Source organism: Loxodonta africana, chromosome 4, assembly GCF_030014295.1.
Source record: "Loxodonta africana isolate mLoxAfr1 chromosome 4, mLoxAfr1.hap2, whole genome shotgun sequence".
NCBI lineage: Eukaryota > Metazoa > Chordata > Mammalia > Proboscidea > Elephantidae > Loxodonta > Loxodonta africana.
This window is the reverse complement of record NC_087345.1, coordinates 85148502-85164886: the sequence shown is the minus strand read 5'-3', so window position 1 is coordinate 85164886 and position 16385 is coordinate 85148502. Positions and strand designations below refer to the sequence as shown.

At 36.5% G+C, this 16385-nt stretch overlaps 1 protein-coding gene and 1 pseudogene across 1 annotated transcript; both read left to right on the top strand.

The window, feature by feature from the left end:
- The first annotated feature begins 2599 nt into the window (after positions 1–2599).
- Positions 2600–3942, top strand: LOC100661028 (olfactory receptor 6C76-like). Its single transcript, XM_003405522.3, has one exon. The coding sequence runs from the start codon at positions 2893–2895 to the stop codon at positions 3832–3834; it is 942 nt and encodes a 313-aa protein (XP_003405570.1). The 5' UTR covers positions 2600–2892; the 3' UTR covers positions 3835–3942.
- An 8508-nt stretch (positions 3943–12450) lies between these two features.
- LOC100661312 (olfactory receptor 6C76-like) lies at positions 12451–13377 on the top strand (annotated as a pseudogene).
- The last annotated feature ends 3008 nt before the right edge of the window (positions 13378–16385 follow it).

Sequence of the window (16385 nt, the reverse complement as noted above, 5' to 3'; positions counted from 1 at the left end):
GGATGACAGCTGTGTGAGATGAGACAGTGGGCTTTCTGGCAGTTACAGTGGGTGTTCCAATCCACAGAGTGAGAGAGATGAATGCCTCCGGGCCAAGATTTCTTGATGGATTAGGGTGCCTCTGGGCATTTGGTGGAGTTAGGATTGCCAACCCGTGGAGCAGGACAGCTGAGTGCCTTTGGGCCAAGGATTCCTGTGCCCCTGGGCACTTATTGGTAGAACTATTTGTAACACTTGCCCTAGCCAGACAGAAGCTGGGCCGAGGTGCCCAGAGGCTGGGGGCCAGAGAGATGGCTGTCTGTAGTCATGGTTGAAAAGAGGCTGCTTTGATCGAAGAACTGTATCCTCAGTTGTTTCTGATCCTGAGCTATATAATCTGTTGCTTCCCGAATAAACCTCGCAATTGGGAATATGGTCTGTGGGTTCTGTGTGGCCATTGTAATGAATTATCAAACCCAACAGAGAAGCAGAGAGTGCCGTGGGAGGGACAGCTTTTTTCAGAATTGGTAAAAAGGTTAGAGGGTGAAGGTATGTCTGACCTCCACCTCACAGGAATCAGTCTTGGCCTGTTGATGCTGATAAGGAGTCTCTCTGTCCCCCTCATGAAGTTAGAGAAGTCAGATGCCTCTGCCATGTCATTTTTCAACCCCCTCTTGCTTCCCTTGGCCCCTTGGGTCCATAAAATGGCAGAAGCCTTTTGTTCAATTTTCCTCAGCATTAAGACTGTTTTCCCCTCACAATTGTAGGTCAGCTGGCTGACCTTCATCTTGTTTTGTTCTGTGGGGAAAATGGAACATTGGGGAGACAATATTTTTCTGTTTTTTGCCCCTTACCTGCACAATAAGCAGTAAGTGAGTAAAGACTTGATACTCTGAGTTCTGCTCCTTGTCCTAATTGACCACCTCACTATGGTATCTGACAGCTCAACAGCACATACGTTAGTAGGCTTAATTGTTTTCTACATTTCTCTGAGGATCTGTTTATTTTTCTTCATTCCTTTCTCTCTCTGTTCTTTAGATATTATATAATCTCTTTTGCTATCAACTTGCCCTTATAGACATATATAGAATACTACAACAGGACCAAATTATACATTCTTTTACAATGCACATGAACATTGTATAGAATAGGCCTCATCTTAGGCCACAAAGCAACCCTCAACAAAGTCCAAAATATTGTGATAATACAAAGCATCTCCTCTGATCATAGTGCCATAAAAGCAGGAAATAATAACAGGAAGAACAAGGGAAAAAATTTTTTAAAAACTTGGAAACGGAATAACAACTTGCTTAAAAACCACTGCACAACAGAAGAAATCAAAGATGGAATCAAAAAAGTCCTAGAATCAAACAAGAATGAAAATATATCATACCAAATTTCTGGGACACAGAAAAGATAGTGTTCAGTTGTCAATTTATAGCAATAGATGCACACATCAAACAAGAGATGTAATCAAAACATTGGATTTATAACTCCAACATGTTGAAAGAGAAGAGCAAAAGAAGCTCAGAGCCACCAGAAGAAAGGAAATAATAAATATCAGAGCAGAAATAAGTGAAACAGGAAAACAATAGAAAGAATCAACAAAACCAAAAGTTGCTTCAAGAATCAACAAAATTGACAGATGATTGGTAAAACGGACAAAAGAAAACCAGGAAAGGAAGCAAATAACCCAAATAAAAAATGAAATGTGGGACATTACAGGAGACCCAACTGAAATAAAAAGCATCATAACAGTGTACTATGAAAAAGTGTACTCCAACAGATTTGAAAACCTAGAGGAAATGGATAAATTTCTAGAAATACACTACCTACCTAAACTAACACAAACTGAAGTTGAATTTCTGACGAGACCATAACAAGAGAAGATATCGAAAGATAAAGAAAAAAAAAAAAAAAATCTCCTAACAAAACAAAAGACCTGGTCCAAATGGCTTCACTGGAGAATTCTACCAAACATTCAGAGAAGAGATCACACTAGTACTATTCAAACTATTTCAGAACATAGAAAAGGAAGGTATACTTCCAAATTTGTTCTGTGAAGCCTACATAACCCAATACCGAAAGCAGACAAAGACACAACACAAAGTGAATATGACAGACGAATATATCTTATGGATATACCAAACTGAAAACCAAACCCACTGCCGTCGAGTCGGTTCCGACTCATAGCGACCCTACATGCAAAAATTCTCAAAGAAATCCTAGCCAATAGAATTCAGAATCATATGAAAAAATATATAAGGCATCACAACCAAATGGGATTCATACCAGCTATGCGAGGATGATTCAACATTATAAAATCAAAGTAACCCACCATATAATTAAATCAAAGGAAAGGAATCACATGATTGTCTCAATCAGCTCAGAAAAGGCCTCTGATAAAGTCCCGCACTCATTCTTGATAAAAGCTCTCAACTAAATAGGAAAAAAACCATTGCCATAGAGTTCATTCCAGATAAGGAGAGAAGAAACCCTGGTTGCACAGTGGTTAAAGAGTTCACCTACTAACCCAGAAGTCAGTGGTTTGTGCCCACCAGCTTCTCTGTAGGAGAACGGTGTAGCAATCTGCTTCTGTAAAGATCGTTGCCTTGGAAACCTTGTGGGGCAGTTCTAATCTGTTCTATAGGGTTGCTATGAGTCTGAATCCACTCAATAGCAGTGAGTTTCATTTTTTAATTTGTTTTGGAGAAGGGGATGAGATAAGCAGGATCAATCCTGGGTTCTGACTGCTATGTGAATGGTTATAATCATGGAAGCAAAAGAACATGTGAATTTCAATTGAGTTACTTTACTTTTCCTATCACTTTAATTTATACTTAGTAATGATTTTTTAAATTTAGAAGTAACTTTTTTTTTCCAGCTTTCATGGAATTCTGAAGACATTTAACCATGAGAAACCATCCAATGGTGACAACATTTATTGTTGTTGGACTAACTGATGACCCAAACTGGCAAATTGTAATTTTCCTTTTTCTATTTCTAACATATTTATTGAGTGTCACTGGAAATTTGGCAATTATCCTGCTCACTCTACTGAATTCCCAACTCAGAACACTCAAGTATTGCTTTCTTAGGCATTTTTCACTTTTAGAAATGTCATTCACATCTGTGCGTATCCCTAGGTACCTGGTCAGCATTGTGACTACGGATAATATGATTTCCTATGGTTCTTGTGTAACACAATTGCTTTTTGTCATCTTCTTCGGTGCATCAGAGTTCTTCCTGTTGACTGCCATGTGCTATGACTGCTATGTGGCCATCTGCAAACCCCTTCACTATGCAACGGTTGTGAACAACAGAGTCTGTGCCCAGCTGGTTGTTACCTCTTGGTTAGCTGGGTTGTTAACCATCTCTCCTGGACTTATCGTGTGCTTGGGGTTGGAATTCTGTGATACTAATATTATTAACCACTTTGGCTGTGACTATTCTCCTGTTCTGAAACTCTCCTGCACAGACACGTGTTCCATAGAATTGTTAGGTTTTATTTCAGCCATTGTCATACTGCTGATAACACTTGCACTGGTGATGTTCTCCTGTGCATATATTCTGAGAAAAATTCTGAGGATCCCTTCTGCACAGCAAAGGAAGAATGCTTTTTCCACCTGTTCCTCCCACATGATTGTTGTCTCTATCACTTATGGCAGCTGCATTTTTAGGTATATTAAACCTTCTGCAGAGGAAAGTGTCGCTTTAAACAAGGGGGTAGCCGTGCTCAACACTTCAATTGCACCTGTCTTAAATCCTTTTATATATCCCCTAAGAAATAAGCAAGTAAAACAAGCCCTGAAGGTTATAGTTCAAAAATGTATCATTACCTTAAAAAAACTTTAGCTTTTCAGAATACAAACCATTACTAAAAACGCCAAAGAAACGAGATAACTGGGAGCTCCTAAAAATCAAACACCTGTGCTCATCCAAAGCCTTCACAAAAAGAATAAAGAGACTACCTACAGACTGGAAAAAAGTTTTCACCTATGACATCTCTGACCAGCACCTGATCTCTAAAATCTACATGATTCTGCTAAAACTCAACCACAAAAAGACAAATAACCCAATTAAAAAATGGGCAAAGGATATGAACAGACACTTCTCTAAAGAAGACATTCAGGCGGTTAACAGATACATGAGGAAATGCTCTTGATCATTAACCATTAGAGAAATGCAAATCAAAACTACAAGCAGATTTCATCTCACTCCAACAAGGCTGGTATTAATCCAAAAAACACAAAATAATCAATGTTGGAGAGGTTGTGGAGTGACTAGAACACTTATACACTGCTGGTGGGAATGTAAAATGATACAACTACTTTGGAAATCAATTTGGCACTTCCTTAAAAAGCTAGAAATAGAACCACCATATGATCCAGGAATCCCACTCCTTGGAATATATCCTAGAGAAATAAGAGCCTTTACACAAACAGATATATGCACACCCATGTTCATGGCAGCACTGTTGACAATAACAAAAAGAAGGAAGCAACCAAGGTGCCCATCAAAGGATGAATGGGTAAATAAACTGTGGTATATTCACACAATGGAATGCTATGCATCGATAAAGAACAATGTTGAATCCATGAAACATTTCATAACATGGAGAAATCTGGAAGACATTATGCTGAGTGAAATCAGTCAACTGCAAAAGGACAAATAGCATATAAGACCGCTATTATAAGAACTGGAGAAACAGTTTAAGCAGAGAAGAAAATACCCTTTGATGGTTACGGGAGGGGGAGGGTGGGAGGGAGGGAGAAGGGTATTCAGTAATTAGATAGTAGATAAGTTTCATTTTAGATGAAGGGATACACAATACAGGAGAGGTCAACACAAATGGACTAAACCAAAATCAAAGAAGTTTCCTTAAAAAACTGAACACTTCAAAGGCCAGCATAGTAGGGGCCGGGGTTTGAGGACCATGGTTTCAGGAGACATCTAAGTCAATTGGCATAGTAAAATCTATTAAGAAAACATTCTGCATCTCACTTTGGAGAGTGGCATCTGGGGTCTTAAACGCTAGCAAGCGGCCATCTAAGATGCATCTATTGGTTTCAACCCACCTGGAACAAGGAAGAATGAAGAACACCAAAGGCACAAAATAATTATGACCCTAAGAGACAAAAAGGACCACATAAACCAGAGACTCCATCAGCCTGAGACCAGAAGAGCTAGATGGTACCTGTCTACAACCGATGACTGCCCTGACAGGGAACTCAACAGAGAAATCCTGAGGAAGCAGGAGAGCAGCGGGATGCAGACCCCAAATCCTCGTAAAAAGACCAGACTTAATGGTCAGACTGGGACTAGGGGAACTCTGGAGGCCATGGACCTCAGAACTTCTGTTACCCCAGGGCAGGAACCATTCCCAGATCCAACTCTTCAGATGGGGATTGGACTGGAATAGGGGATGGAAAATGAGACTGGTTAAGAATGACCTTCTTGGATCAAGTCGACACGAGACTATGTTGGCATCTCAGGTCTGGAGGGGAGATGAGAGGGCAGAGGTGGCCAGAAGCTACCCGAATGTACACGAGGAGAGAGAGTGGAGGGAAGTACTGTGCTATCTCATCAAAGGGTGGGCAATTAGGAGTGTATAGCAAGGTGTATGTAAATTTTTGTATGAGAGACTGACCTGATTTATAAACTTTCACTTAAAGCAAAATAAAAATTAATTAAAAAAAAAAAGTTCAGCTTTTATAAAAGAAAACCACTAACATTTATTGAAAAATGTAGCCTATAAGACTACTCTGATACCATACCCATTTATTTTGTTTTTATATTAGGATTATGATTACATCACCTGCAATTAATCATTGTGTAGGGAATCTACTCCTGATGTTTTTCCTTTAATGGTATAAACTGTATCCATGATGTTCTCTTATGTGTTGCTGAAATCACCTCACTCTTTCAACTTAGCTCTCTTATTTATCTTCGAAATATTCCATTATGAATCAATACTGGAAGTCCAATACCTCCACGTTTTTATAGTATAGATGTGTTGAGATGTAGATCATTTGTGAAATTTACAAGCATTCATCTGATTTTATAAATCTCTAGAAAATCTTCCTTATACTACATAATGTTAATATTTTACTAAAACATGTGTAGTTCCTAATGACACAATAATGAACTTATATAGAAGTATTCACTTTTAGATTTAATGAAGATAGTAAAAAAAAAAAACTACAAATCTCTCTGTTAGTATAAATTAAAGAACTTTTCATTTAGAAAAGAGTGCTTTATGCCAGAAGCTAACTTAAAGAGCCTATGCAAATTACACCGACCTAAGACTGAAGCTTTTTTTTTTAAGACTGAAGCTAAATTAGTTCATCAGAGAATTACTCCTTCTCCCAGTCTCACACACACACACACTATAACACGCTTTCGATAAACATACTAGTGAAATACATTCAGAAAGCAGAGCTGCAAAAGACAGCTGCTTTCTGGTATCAGAGCAAAGAGAAGCACCACAGTCAAAGACGAAGATCCAACATTAAGTATCACATTAGGTGTAGGTTTTTTACAGCTGTTCTTTGCCAGCGTGAGGATATACCCTCCATTCCTAGTTTTCTGAGACTTTTTATGATAAATTTATATTGAAATTTTATAAATGCCTGTTGGGAGGTACCAGTTATCTTTGGACCCCTGTCACGGGTGGCTGGGTGACCTGAGTGGAGCTACCAGTCCTTAGGCCCCTTATGTGGGAAGGTGAGGACCCTGTTTAATAGGCAAAGCAATGTCAAACATCAAACAGCCAACTCTCCGCTGCACAGCTGAAACAGTTGGAGTCTGCCAATAGTGGCCTATTTTCCTGAAATAGGCCCACACAGGTCCATACAGAAGGAAAAGGTACTCAAAATCCACGGACCGTTTATGCCCGGACAGGAGCTGCTTCTGTCCTGAGCTCCCTCGGTTAGTGGAGCTGGTAAATTATCTTTTCCCCAATTGCAAATTTTTTCCTTCTCCAAGGCCAGAAGTATGGCTCTAGGCACTCAATAGGGCCTATCTCAGGCCCAGGGAATTCAGCTGCTGAAGCTGGCTTGGGGGCGGGGGCCACTGTAAAATATATGCAAGTACTTAGGTTTTGCCGAGAGCACCTTTCTTCTCTGTTTCCGGAGGTGTGAGTAGGCTGTGTGGCTGGCTGCTTCTCCATGAGGAAACTGCGGTCAAATGCAAGTATCAGCCTGCCGCTGCCACTATGGGATTGGTGCCTGAGGGCTCCCCGCGATTCAGGTCCAGTAACTCTTCTCCGCTTCTGAACCGTTTCTTCCTCCGCCTGCCCCTCAGTTCATTTTCTAAGGTTGATGCTTAGGGCTTTGATGCTCAGGGCTCCTAGTCTGTCATAAGTATACTCGTTTCACTTGTTTTTTTGGGTGTTTGTTGTAAAGATGGCTAGCCGGAAGCATCTGTCTATTCTGCCATCTTGGCTCCACTCAATTTTTATTTTCTTTATGTTAAAATTTAATCCATACTGAAGGCTGTAGTCTTTGATTTTCATCAGTAACTGCTTCAAGTTGTCTTTGCTTTCAGGAAGCAAGGTTGTGTTATCTGCATATGACATAGGTTATTAGTAAGTCTTCCCTCAATCCCGATGCTGCTTTCTTCTTCGTAAAGTACAGCTTCTCAGGTTATTTGCTCAGCATACAGATTGAATAAGTATGTTGAAATGATACAACTCTGATGCACACATTTCCTGATCTTAAATCACATAGCATCCCCTTGTCCTATTGGAACGACTGCCTCTTTGTCTATGAACGGGTTCTGTATGAGCACTATTAAGTGTTCTGGAAGTCCCATTTGTTCCCAATATTATTCACACAGTTGAATGCTTTTGCACAGTCAATAAGACACAGGTAAACATCTTTTTTGGTAGTCTCTACTTTTAGCCAAGATCCATCTGACATCAGCAAGGATATCCCTCATTCCACATCCTCTTCTGAGCTCACCTTGAAATTTTAGCAGTTCCCTTTGATGTACTGCTACAACTGTTTTTGAATTATCTGTAGCAAAATATTACTTGCATTTGATATTAATGACATTGTTGGTTAATTTAAGCATTCTGTTGGATCACCTTTCTTTGGAATGGACACACATATGGAGCTCTTACTGTCAGTTGGCCAGGTAGCTATCTTCCAAATTTCTTGTCATAGACAGGTGAGCACTTCCAAAATTGCACTGTTTGTTAAAACATCTTAATTTCTATTATTTCCATTCCTGGAACCTTGTTTTTTGCCAATGCCTTTCAGTGCAGCTTGGACTTCTTCCTTCAGCCCCACTGCTTCTTGATCATATGCTATCTCCTGAAATGGTGGAATGTTGATCAATTCTTTTTGATAAAGTGACTCTGTGTATTCCTCCCATCTTCTTTTGATACATCCTCCATTATTCAATTTTTTGCCCATAGAATCCTTCAATATTTCAAAATGAGACTTGAATTTTCTTCAGTTTTTTCAGCTTAAGAAATGCTGAGCATGTTCTTCCCTTTGGTTTTCTAACTCCAGGTCTTTGAGCATGTCATTATAATACTTCACTTTTTCTTCTCCAGCTGCCCTTTGAAATCTTCTCTACTACTCTTACTTCATCATTTCTTCCATTCAATTTAGCTACTCTAAGTTCAAAAGCAATTTTCAGATTCTCTTTTGACATCCATTTTGGTCTTTTATCTCTTTCCTGTCTTTTTAATGATCTTTTGCTTTCTTCATGTATGATGCCCTTGATGTCATCCTATAACTCATCTGATCTGTAATCACTAGCTTTCAATGCATCAAATCATTTCTTGAGATGGTCTCTAAATTCAGGTGGGATATACTCAAAGTTGTACTTTGGGATTAAATAACAAAGTGTTTAAAAATAATTTTAATTAAGTAGAACAAATACTTTTTAATGCTTCATAATTTACAAAATTATTTCAATACAACTTTCAGCATATAATCATAAAAATTAATTCCTGTAATGGCAAAATTTATCATTTTAACCCCCTACTTTTTTTAAAAAAGTGTTTAAAACCCTAGTGGCCTAGTGGTTAAGTGCTACGGCTACTAACCAGAAGGTCAGCAGTTCAAATCCACCAGGCTTTCCTTGGAAACTCTGTGGATCAGTTCTATTCTGTCCTATAGGGTTGCTATGAGTCAGAATCGACTCAACTGCAATGAGTTTGATTTTTTTTTTTTGGTTTTGAAACTCTTTCTTCCAATACATCTAACCACAGTGCCTGTTAAAATGATGCCCCAGGTGACCTTGCCTTATTATGTGGTTTCGTATCTTGCCCCATCAGCCATTTGTCGGTGTGTCATATGACGGTGGCCTCTGTGTTGCAATGATGCTGGAACCTATGCCACCAGTATTTAAAATACCAGCAGGATCACCATGGTGGAAGTGACATTGTTCTCATTAGTGACATAATTTATAGTTTAGACACTTTCTAAAATATGTTTAATCATCTCCCACAATAACCTCATCCCATGCATACATAAACCCATTGCCGTCATGTCAGTTCCAACTTGTAGTGATCCTATAGGACAGAATAGAATTGCCCTGTTATGTTTGAAAGGCTATAATCTTTACAGAAGCAGATTGCTTTGTCCCTTCAAGCAGTTGGTGGGTTTGAAACACTGTACTTTCAGTTAGCTTAACCACTGTGCCGCCAGGGCTCCTTCCTTTCATGTTGTTGTTATTATTGTTGTTAGGTGCCATTGAGTTAGTTCCAACTCATAGTGACCGTATGTACAACAGAATGAAATACTGCCCAGTCCTATGCCATCCTTACAGTCCTTGTTATGCTTGAGACCAATATTGCAGGGACTGTGTCAATCCATCTCATTGAGGGTCTTTTTCTTTTTTGATGACCATCTACTTTACCAAGCATGATGTTCTTCTCCAGGGACTGACCGCACCTGATAACACGTCTAAAGTATGTGACATGCAGTTTTGTCTTTCTTACTTTTAGGAGCATTCTGGCTGTACTTCTTCCAAGACAGATCTTTTCGTTCTTTTGACAGTTGATGGTACATTCAATATGCTTCACCGACGCCGCAATTCAAAGGTGTCAATTCTTTGGTCTTCCTTATTCACTGTCCAGCACTAGCATGCATATGAGGCAATTGAAAACAATGCATATGTGGCTTGGGTCAGGCACACCAAAAAAAAAGAAAACGCCAAAAAAAAAAAGTTTTCTTTTCATGCATAATTTTATCCTGGTATTTCTCTCTGTAGAAAATCTTCCTATGTTTTTCTATTTCAAATTAAGGTTTTTTTTTTTTCCCCCCGCAGCATCTTTTACACATTTAAACTATCTCTTAATAAAGATGAAATGTAAAAGATTCATTTTTCTGCAATTTTCCATTGTATGTAATGAAAGAATAATTCACTTTGTGGTTTAGAGAACAAGTAGAGAAATACATAGATTTTGTTCTCAAAGTATTTGGTTTAATATCATACCTACAATTAGATGCTTTTCAAAGAATCAGTTATGCCATTGCTTTTGAGCAGACATATTAGCATATATTTAATATTTCAAACTAAGAGTTTGTGTAGCTGGGTAAGAAATACATACATTTGACCTTTAACTCATAATATGAACTAAAAAAAACAGGTGAATATTCAATGAAATGCAGTTTATGGCCAATGTTTTTTTACACAGAGGCCAACATTACTGTCTTTACTCTCCTATATGAATGGAGAATGGAAGAACTCCAGTTTTCTTCCCTGTGGAGCAGTCTAAGCTCAAATACTTTGAAAAACCCATCATTATTTACGTGGCCTTTTTATCCCCCTCCCCACCCCAGAGTAATTACAGTTCATTTTAACATCAATGTTTCTGGTTTTCCAGTAGAATCCGTTACTGGACTCTTAATTAACACTTTTCATTTTGTTTTCAGAGTTAATGATGAAGATAGTCAATTAGTATCTTCTTTACAAGAATCGCCAGGGCCCTGTACCTCTTCTAAGTAAACATCTTCTTAGTTAATAAAGAGCAAATATAAGTCTGTGAGGATGTGGCTGCAAAAGCATTTTTCTTCAGAGAGAATCAGAAACTATAGTGAATGAGCAGAGATTTCTTATTAATAACAACAATAGAAAAAAAACTACTATTTTTCATCCTGGCTAAATAAATGCGGTTTGCAGATTTTAAGTTAGGTAATCAGGCTGAAATAAACATTCATTTTTATTAGTAAATAAAAAATGTCTATATTTTTGAAAATGCTACCAACTGTATGCTGACTGAATATATGTAGAAATAGGACCCCAAATATTTATATTTGTTGTAAAACATTCTTGGATTTTAATGTGAACCTGTTTTCCATTGAGAGTGAGGAAGCAGAGAAAAAAGATGGGTTAGAAAGAAAGAACTATTTTATCACAACAACTCTTCTTATTACTTTTAGGTTAGTGTTGCAATAGCAATATCCCATAATGTATCAGCAAACAAAACCTTGGTAGAATTCATGGAAAGTAAGTATTATTATGCTGATTTGTTTACAAAGGACTAACCATAGAACCTATCCTATTCTGAATTGATGACCATAGGATTAAGCAATTAAATTTGAAAGTGGAAAAAAAGAAAATATTCGTATAAAGTTTGAATGTACATATCTGAAACAGTGTCTGAGTTTACTTATAAAAAACAGCATCATAAACAGTAATTTTCAATAGTTTTTATAAAATTTTGATAGATAGACATTCCTTTGTATTTGGGAAAGGCTTTGGTACTTATATATTACTGGATGTAAAGTAGTATTTCTTTTATTGATAAAGATGTTTACACTGACAAAACTGAACGTACAGTAAATGTACTTCAAATTTATTGTATAATTTTAGGTTGATATTTAGATACTGATTTTAAGATTCACATTGTGCTAAAGTTCATAAAAGTTTGTTCAATTAAAAGTTGTAATTGGCAGTACCAGGGAAACTAAACACCAACCAAAAATGTATCATGAGCACATTACCACTGCTATAAGAATACAAAAATTCAGACCTGAGACTGTTTAAAATGGAAAAGTATACAGAAAAGCTATATCTTACTGAAAGAGACTGACGGAAGATTATATTAACAAGAAATATAATCAACCTAACCTAAAAAAAAAAATGTAATCTAATGGATCCAGTGAGATCGCAGGAGTTACTTCTTCCCATTTTGAAGAAAACTTAAACCAGGTCAGTTTTCCAGTTATTACAACAGAAAATAAAAAAGCCATTCTTCTGCAAGGTAAAGAAGAAAAGGGAGTTTAGAAAATGAGTACCCAGAGAAGGAGATGAAGTGAGCAGGATCAATCCTGGGTCTGACTGCAATGTGAAATGGTTAAAATCATGGGAGCAAAACACCATATGAATTTCACGTAAGGTACTTTATTCTTCATATCACTTTTACATTTATATTAGTAATGCTTTTTTAAACTTAAAAGTAATTACTTTCTTTTTTCAGCACTGATGGAATTCAGAAGAAACTTAACCATGAGAAACCATACAATGGTGACAACATTTATTCTTGTAGGACTAACAGATGATCCAAACTGGCAAATTGTAATTTTCCTTTTTGGAATATATTTATTCAGTGTCACTGGAAATCTGACCATTATTCTGCTCACATTATTGGATTCCTAACTCAAAACACCCATGTATTTCTTCCTTAGGCATTTTTCATTTTTAGAAATGTCATTCATATCTGACTGGATCCCTAGGTACCTGGTCAGCATTGTGACTGTGGATAACATGATGTCCTATGAAGCTTGTATCGCACAATTATTTTTTGCCATCTTCTTGGGTGCATCAGAGTTCTTCCTGTTGAGTGCCATGTCCTATGACTGCTATGTGGCCATCTGCAAACCCCTTCGCTATGCAACGATCATGAACAACAGAGTCTGTACCCAGCTGGTTGTTACCTCTTGGTTAGCGGGGTTGTTAACCATCTCTCCAGGACTTATCTTGTGCTTGTGATTGGAATTCTGTGATGCCAACATTATTGACCACTTTGCCTGTGACTATTCTCCTGTCCTGAAACTCTCCTGCACAGACACACAGTCCATAGAATTGTTAGGTTTTATCACAGCCTTTGTCATACGGCTGATTACGCTGGCATTGGTAACACTCTCTTATGCATATATTCTGAGAACAATTCTGAAGATCCCTTCTGCCCAGCAGAGGAAGAAGGCTTTTTCCACCTGTTCCTCCCACATGATAGTTGTCTCTATCTCTTATGGCAGCTGCATTTTTATGTATATGAAACCTTCTACAGAGGAGAGGGTCGCTTTAAACAAGGGGGTAGCAGTGCTCAACACTTCAATTTCACCTCTCTTAAATCCTTTCATATATACCCTAAGAAATAAGCAAGTAAAATAAGCCCTGAAGGATGTAATTAAAAGATGTATCTTTATTACATAAAACAATAGCTTTGGCTTTTACAAAAGGACGCCATTAAAGCTTGCTGATAATTGCAGCGTTTATCTGCTGCCCTATTATTTTATCTCTTTATTTTATTTTTATATCATGATAGCAATTGACACTCACAAATAGCCACTGTTATTTAATCTACTGCTGGCTTTTCATCCTTTTAATGTCTAATCTGTACCCATGATGTTCTTCTGCTTTGCTGGACTCACTTCATTCTTTATATTTAATTGTCTTATTTTGTTTATCCTAATGACACTCTATTATGAATTTGTTTAGTTAATCAAATACCTCCATCTTTTTCTAGCATAGACATTCCAAGATGTAGATCATTTGTGAATTCTGTAAGTACTCATTTACTCGATTTTATAAATCTCTAGGAAAGATTTCTTTCTAATTCTACTTAGTGTTAAAATTTTACAAACATACTCATTGTTTCCTTCAGCATAGTAATGAACCTAAATTTTGTTATTGTTTTTAGCTTCTGTGAAGTCAGGCCTCTAGTAATGGCAACTTCATGTGTTACAGAGTAGAACGTCTCAATAAGGTTTTCCAGGCTGTAATCTTTACAGAAGCAGTTTGCCTTGTCCAGCTCCACAGAGCTGCTGGTAGGTTTGAACCACCAACCTTTGGGTTAGCAGCCTATCACAAACTGCCTGTGCCACTCAGGCTCCTTTCATGAACCTCAGTGGAAGTATTGATCTGCAGGCTTAATGATGATGCCCCCAAATTATCTCCAAATCTCTATGCTACTGTAAATCTAGTGAGCTTTTTCATTTAGGAAAGAGTACTTTATACTGGAAGCTAATTTAAAGAGCCTAAATAGATTATCCTTCAGTCACAGAGCAAATAAATATTAGATCTTAATTTTGTATGTAGGTTTTGAATTCCAAATCCTATGCAACTAACAACTGAGGAATATTCTCCTTTTATGTGAATGTAGTGGGATTGTTTAATCTGGTCTTACTTTGAGATAAAGAACAACCATCCTAAATATTTAAAAAAAAAAAAAAAAAAACCTAGGAGGCAATGTAGGTTTTGAATTCCAAATCCTATGCAACTAACAACTGAGCAATATTCTCCTTTTATGTGAATGTAGTGGGATTGTTTAATCTGGTCTTACTTTGAGATAAAGAACAACCATCCTAAATATTTAAAAAAAAAAAAAAAACCTAGGAGGCAAAGAAGATTGGCTATGTAAAATTCTAAATGATGCAACTAAAACCTATCGTTGGAATTTCCAAAATGCACAGTTTAGCACATAGAGAATTGTTTTAAGTCTTGCAATATGCCACGTTTTTCTCACTAGTGTGTCGTGACACGTACTGTTTTTTCCCTCTGAAATTTCTTTCCTTGTAGTTCAAATTCCATTCTCTGAATGATTATTCATATTCTTCTAGTCTATCTTGAATGAAATGGGCAACATTTCTCTCTGTTGTGTATAAGGTAGCCATGAGTGGAGCTGGCTTGACAGCAACTAACAACATCTGTCTTTCTTGCAAATTCGCTGTCTTCTAAGAGATCACTTTTTATTGAGGGTGTATGAGTTCATATGTCTCCACACCATCATAACATATATATATATGTACATATAGATGCATGTATAGATATATACATATATATTAAGTGATTGTCACTCACAAATAGCCATTATTATTCAATCTACTGAGGGCTTTTCATATATATATATAACAATCCACTATGTAAACAATGGTATTTTATTGTTTTAAATTAAAATCCTTTAATAGCTACTGCAGCGTTAGTAATTTATTTTCATTAATTTTTTTCCATAGCAGTTACTAGTATCAATGATATCATCATTAATTATCTCTTTTACATGGTCTGTAAGCACAGAGAGAGTAGGAGCTCTATCTAATTTGTTCAACACACTATTTTCGAAGTTGGGTGAGCTATTTGATACAGAGTGGTGCTCAATTATATTTATTAAAATGTAAATGTGAACTGTATAATTACAGTAACTTTAACAGAAATGGTAAAAAAAAGTTGTTTCTTTTATCATCCCTATTTATTATTCTTTATCGTGTTATTAGCTATTATTATGCTTATTGCTATAGGCTCAATAAACCATTTGCTTGCATATAAGGCATTGCTGTTTAAATTTTAATTGAGGTTACAGATAGTTCTTTTAATTAACTTTTTCAACCCGGTCTGATAATTACTGTAGCCTTTGAGTGATTCTGACTCATAGTGACCCTACAAGACAGAATAGAACTGCCCAATAGGGTTTCCAAGGAGCAGCTGGTGAATTCCAACTGCCCACTTTTTGGTTAGTAGCCAAGCTCTTAACCAATGTGCTTCGATCTGATAAAAGGTATCTTTAACTGTTTTATTTAATAATTATTACATATTGTTTATTATAGTGTAACATATTTCTATACGTGTATATATATATAAAACTCTATGTCTTTATTATCAAAGTCTCTATAAATATGTACAATTATATTTTGCCTAAAACAATCTTTTTCTCAGATAGTTATTTTTATTTTCTCTCCCTTCCCATAGATTATTTTCTCTACTGGAGTAATATTAGTATTCCACATTTTTGACTCCGTTATTTGTTTTCCACGCTTATTAATTTTTTTTGTCATTTTGAAAACTAGTCTTCTGAATTTTGAGATAGTTTTTTTTGTTCTTTTAATTACAGATTAAATTTGCTGCAATATCAGACTTATGAATTTTTATTAATTTTGCTTATATTTCTATTTTAGACAGTTTCTTTGCAAAACTTTTTTATGTTATCCGCTTTTCTGTTAAGGCTTTTCTTTTAATCTTGTGTTCTTTTATTTTATATCATTGTCATAATTAGATTCTTCTATATTGTGATGTTGATTTCTCTTCTAATAAACTGTATGCTTTATACAGTATTGAACTTTCCAAGTGATCTCTCAAACTCTCTTCAGATATGGAATTTTCTAGTAATAGCTTTTTAAATTTCATTATTCTTTTCTTTCTTCCTGTTCTCATCTATTTTCCTTCTTTTT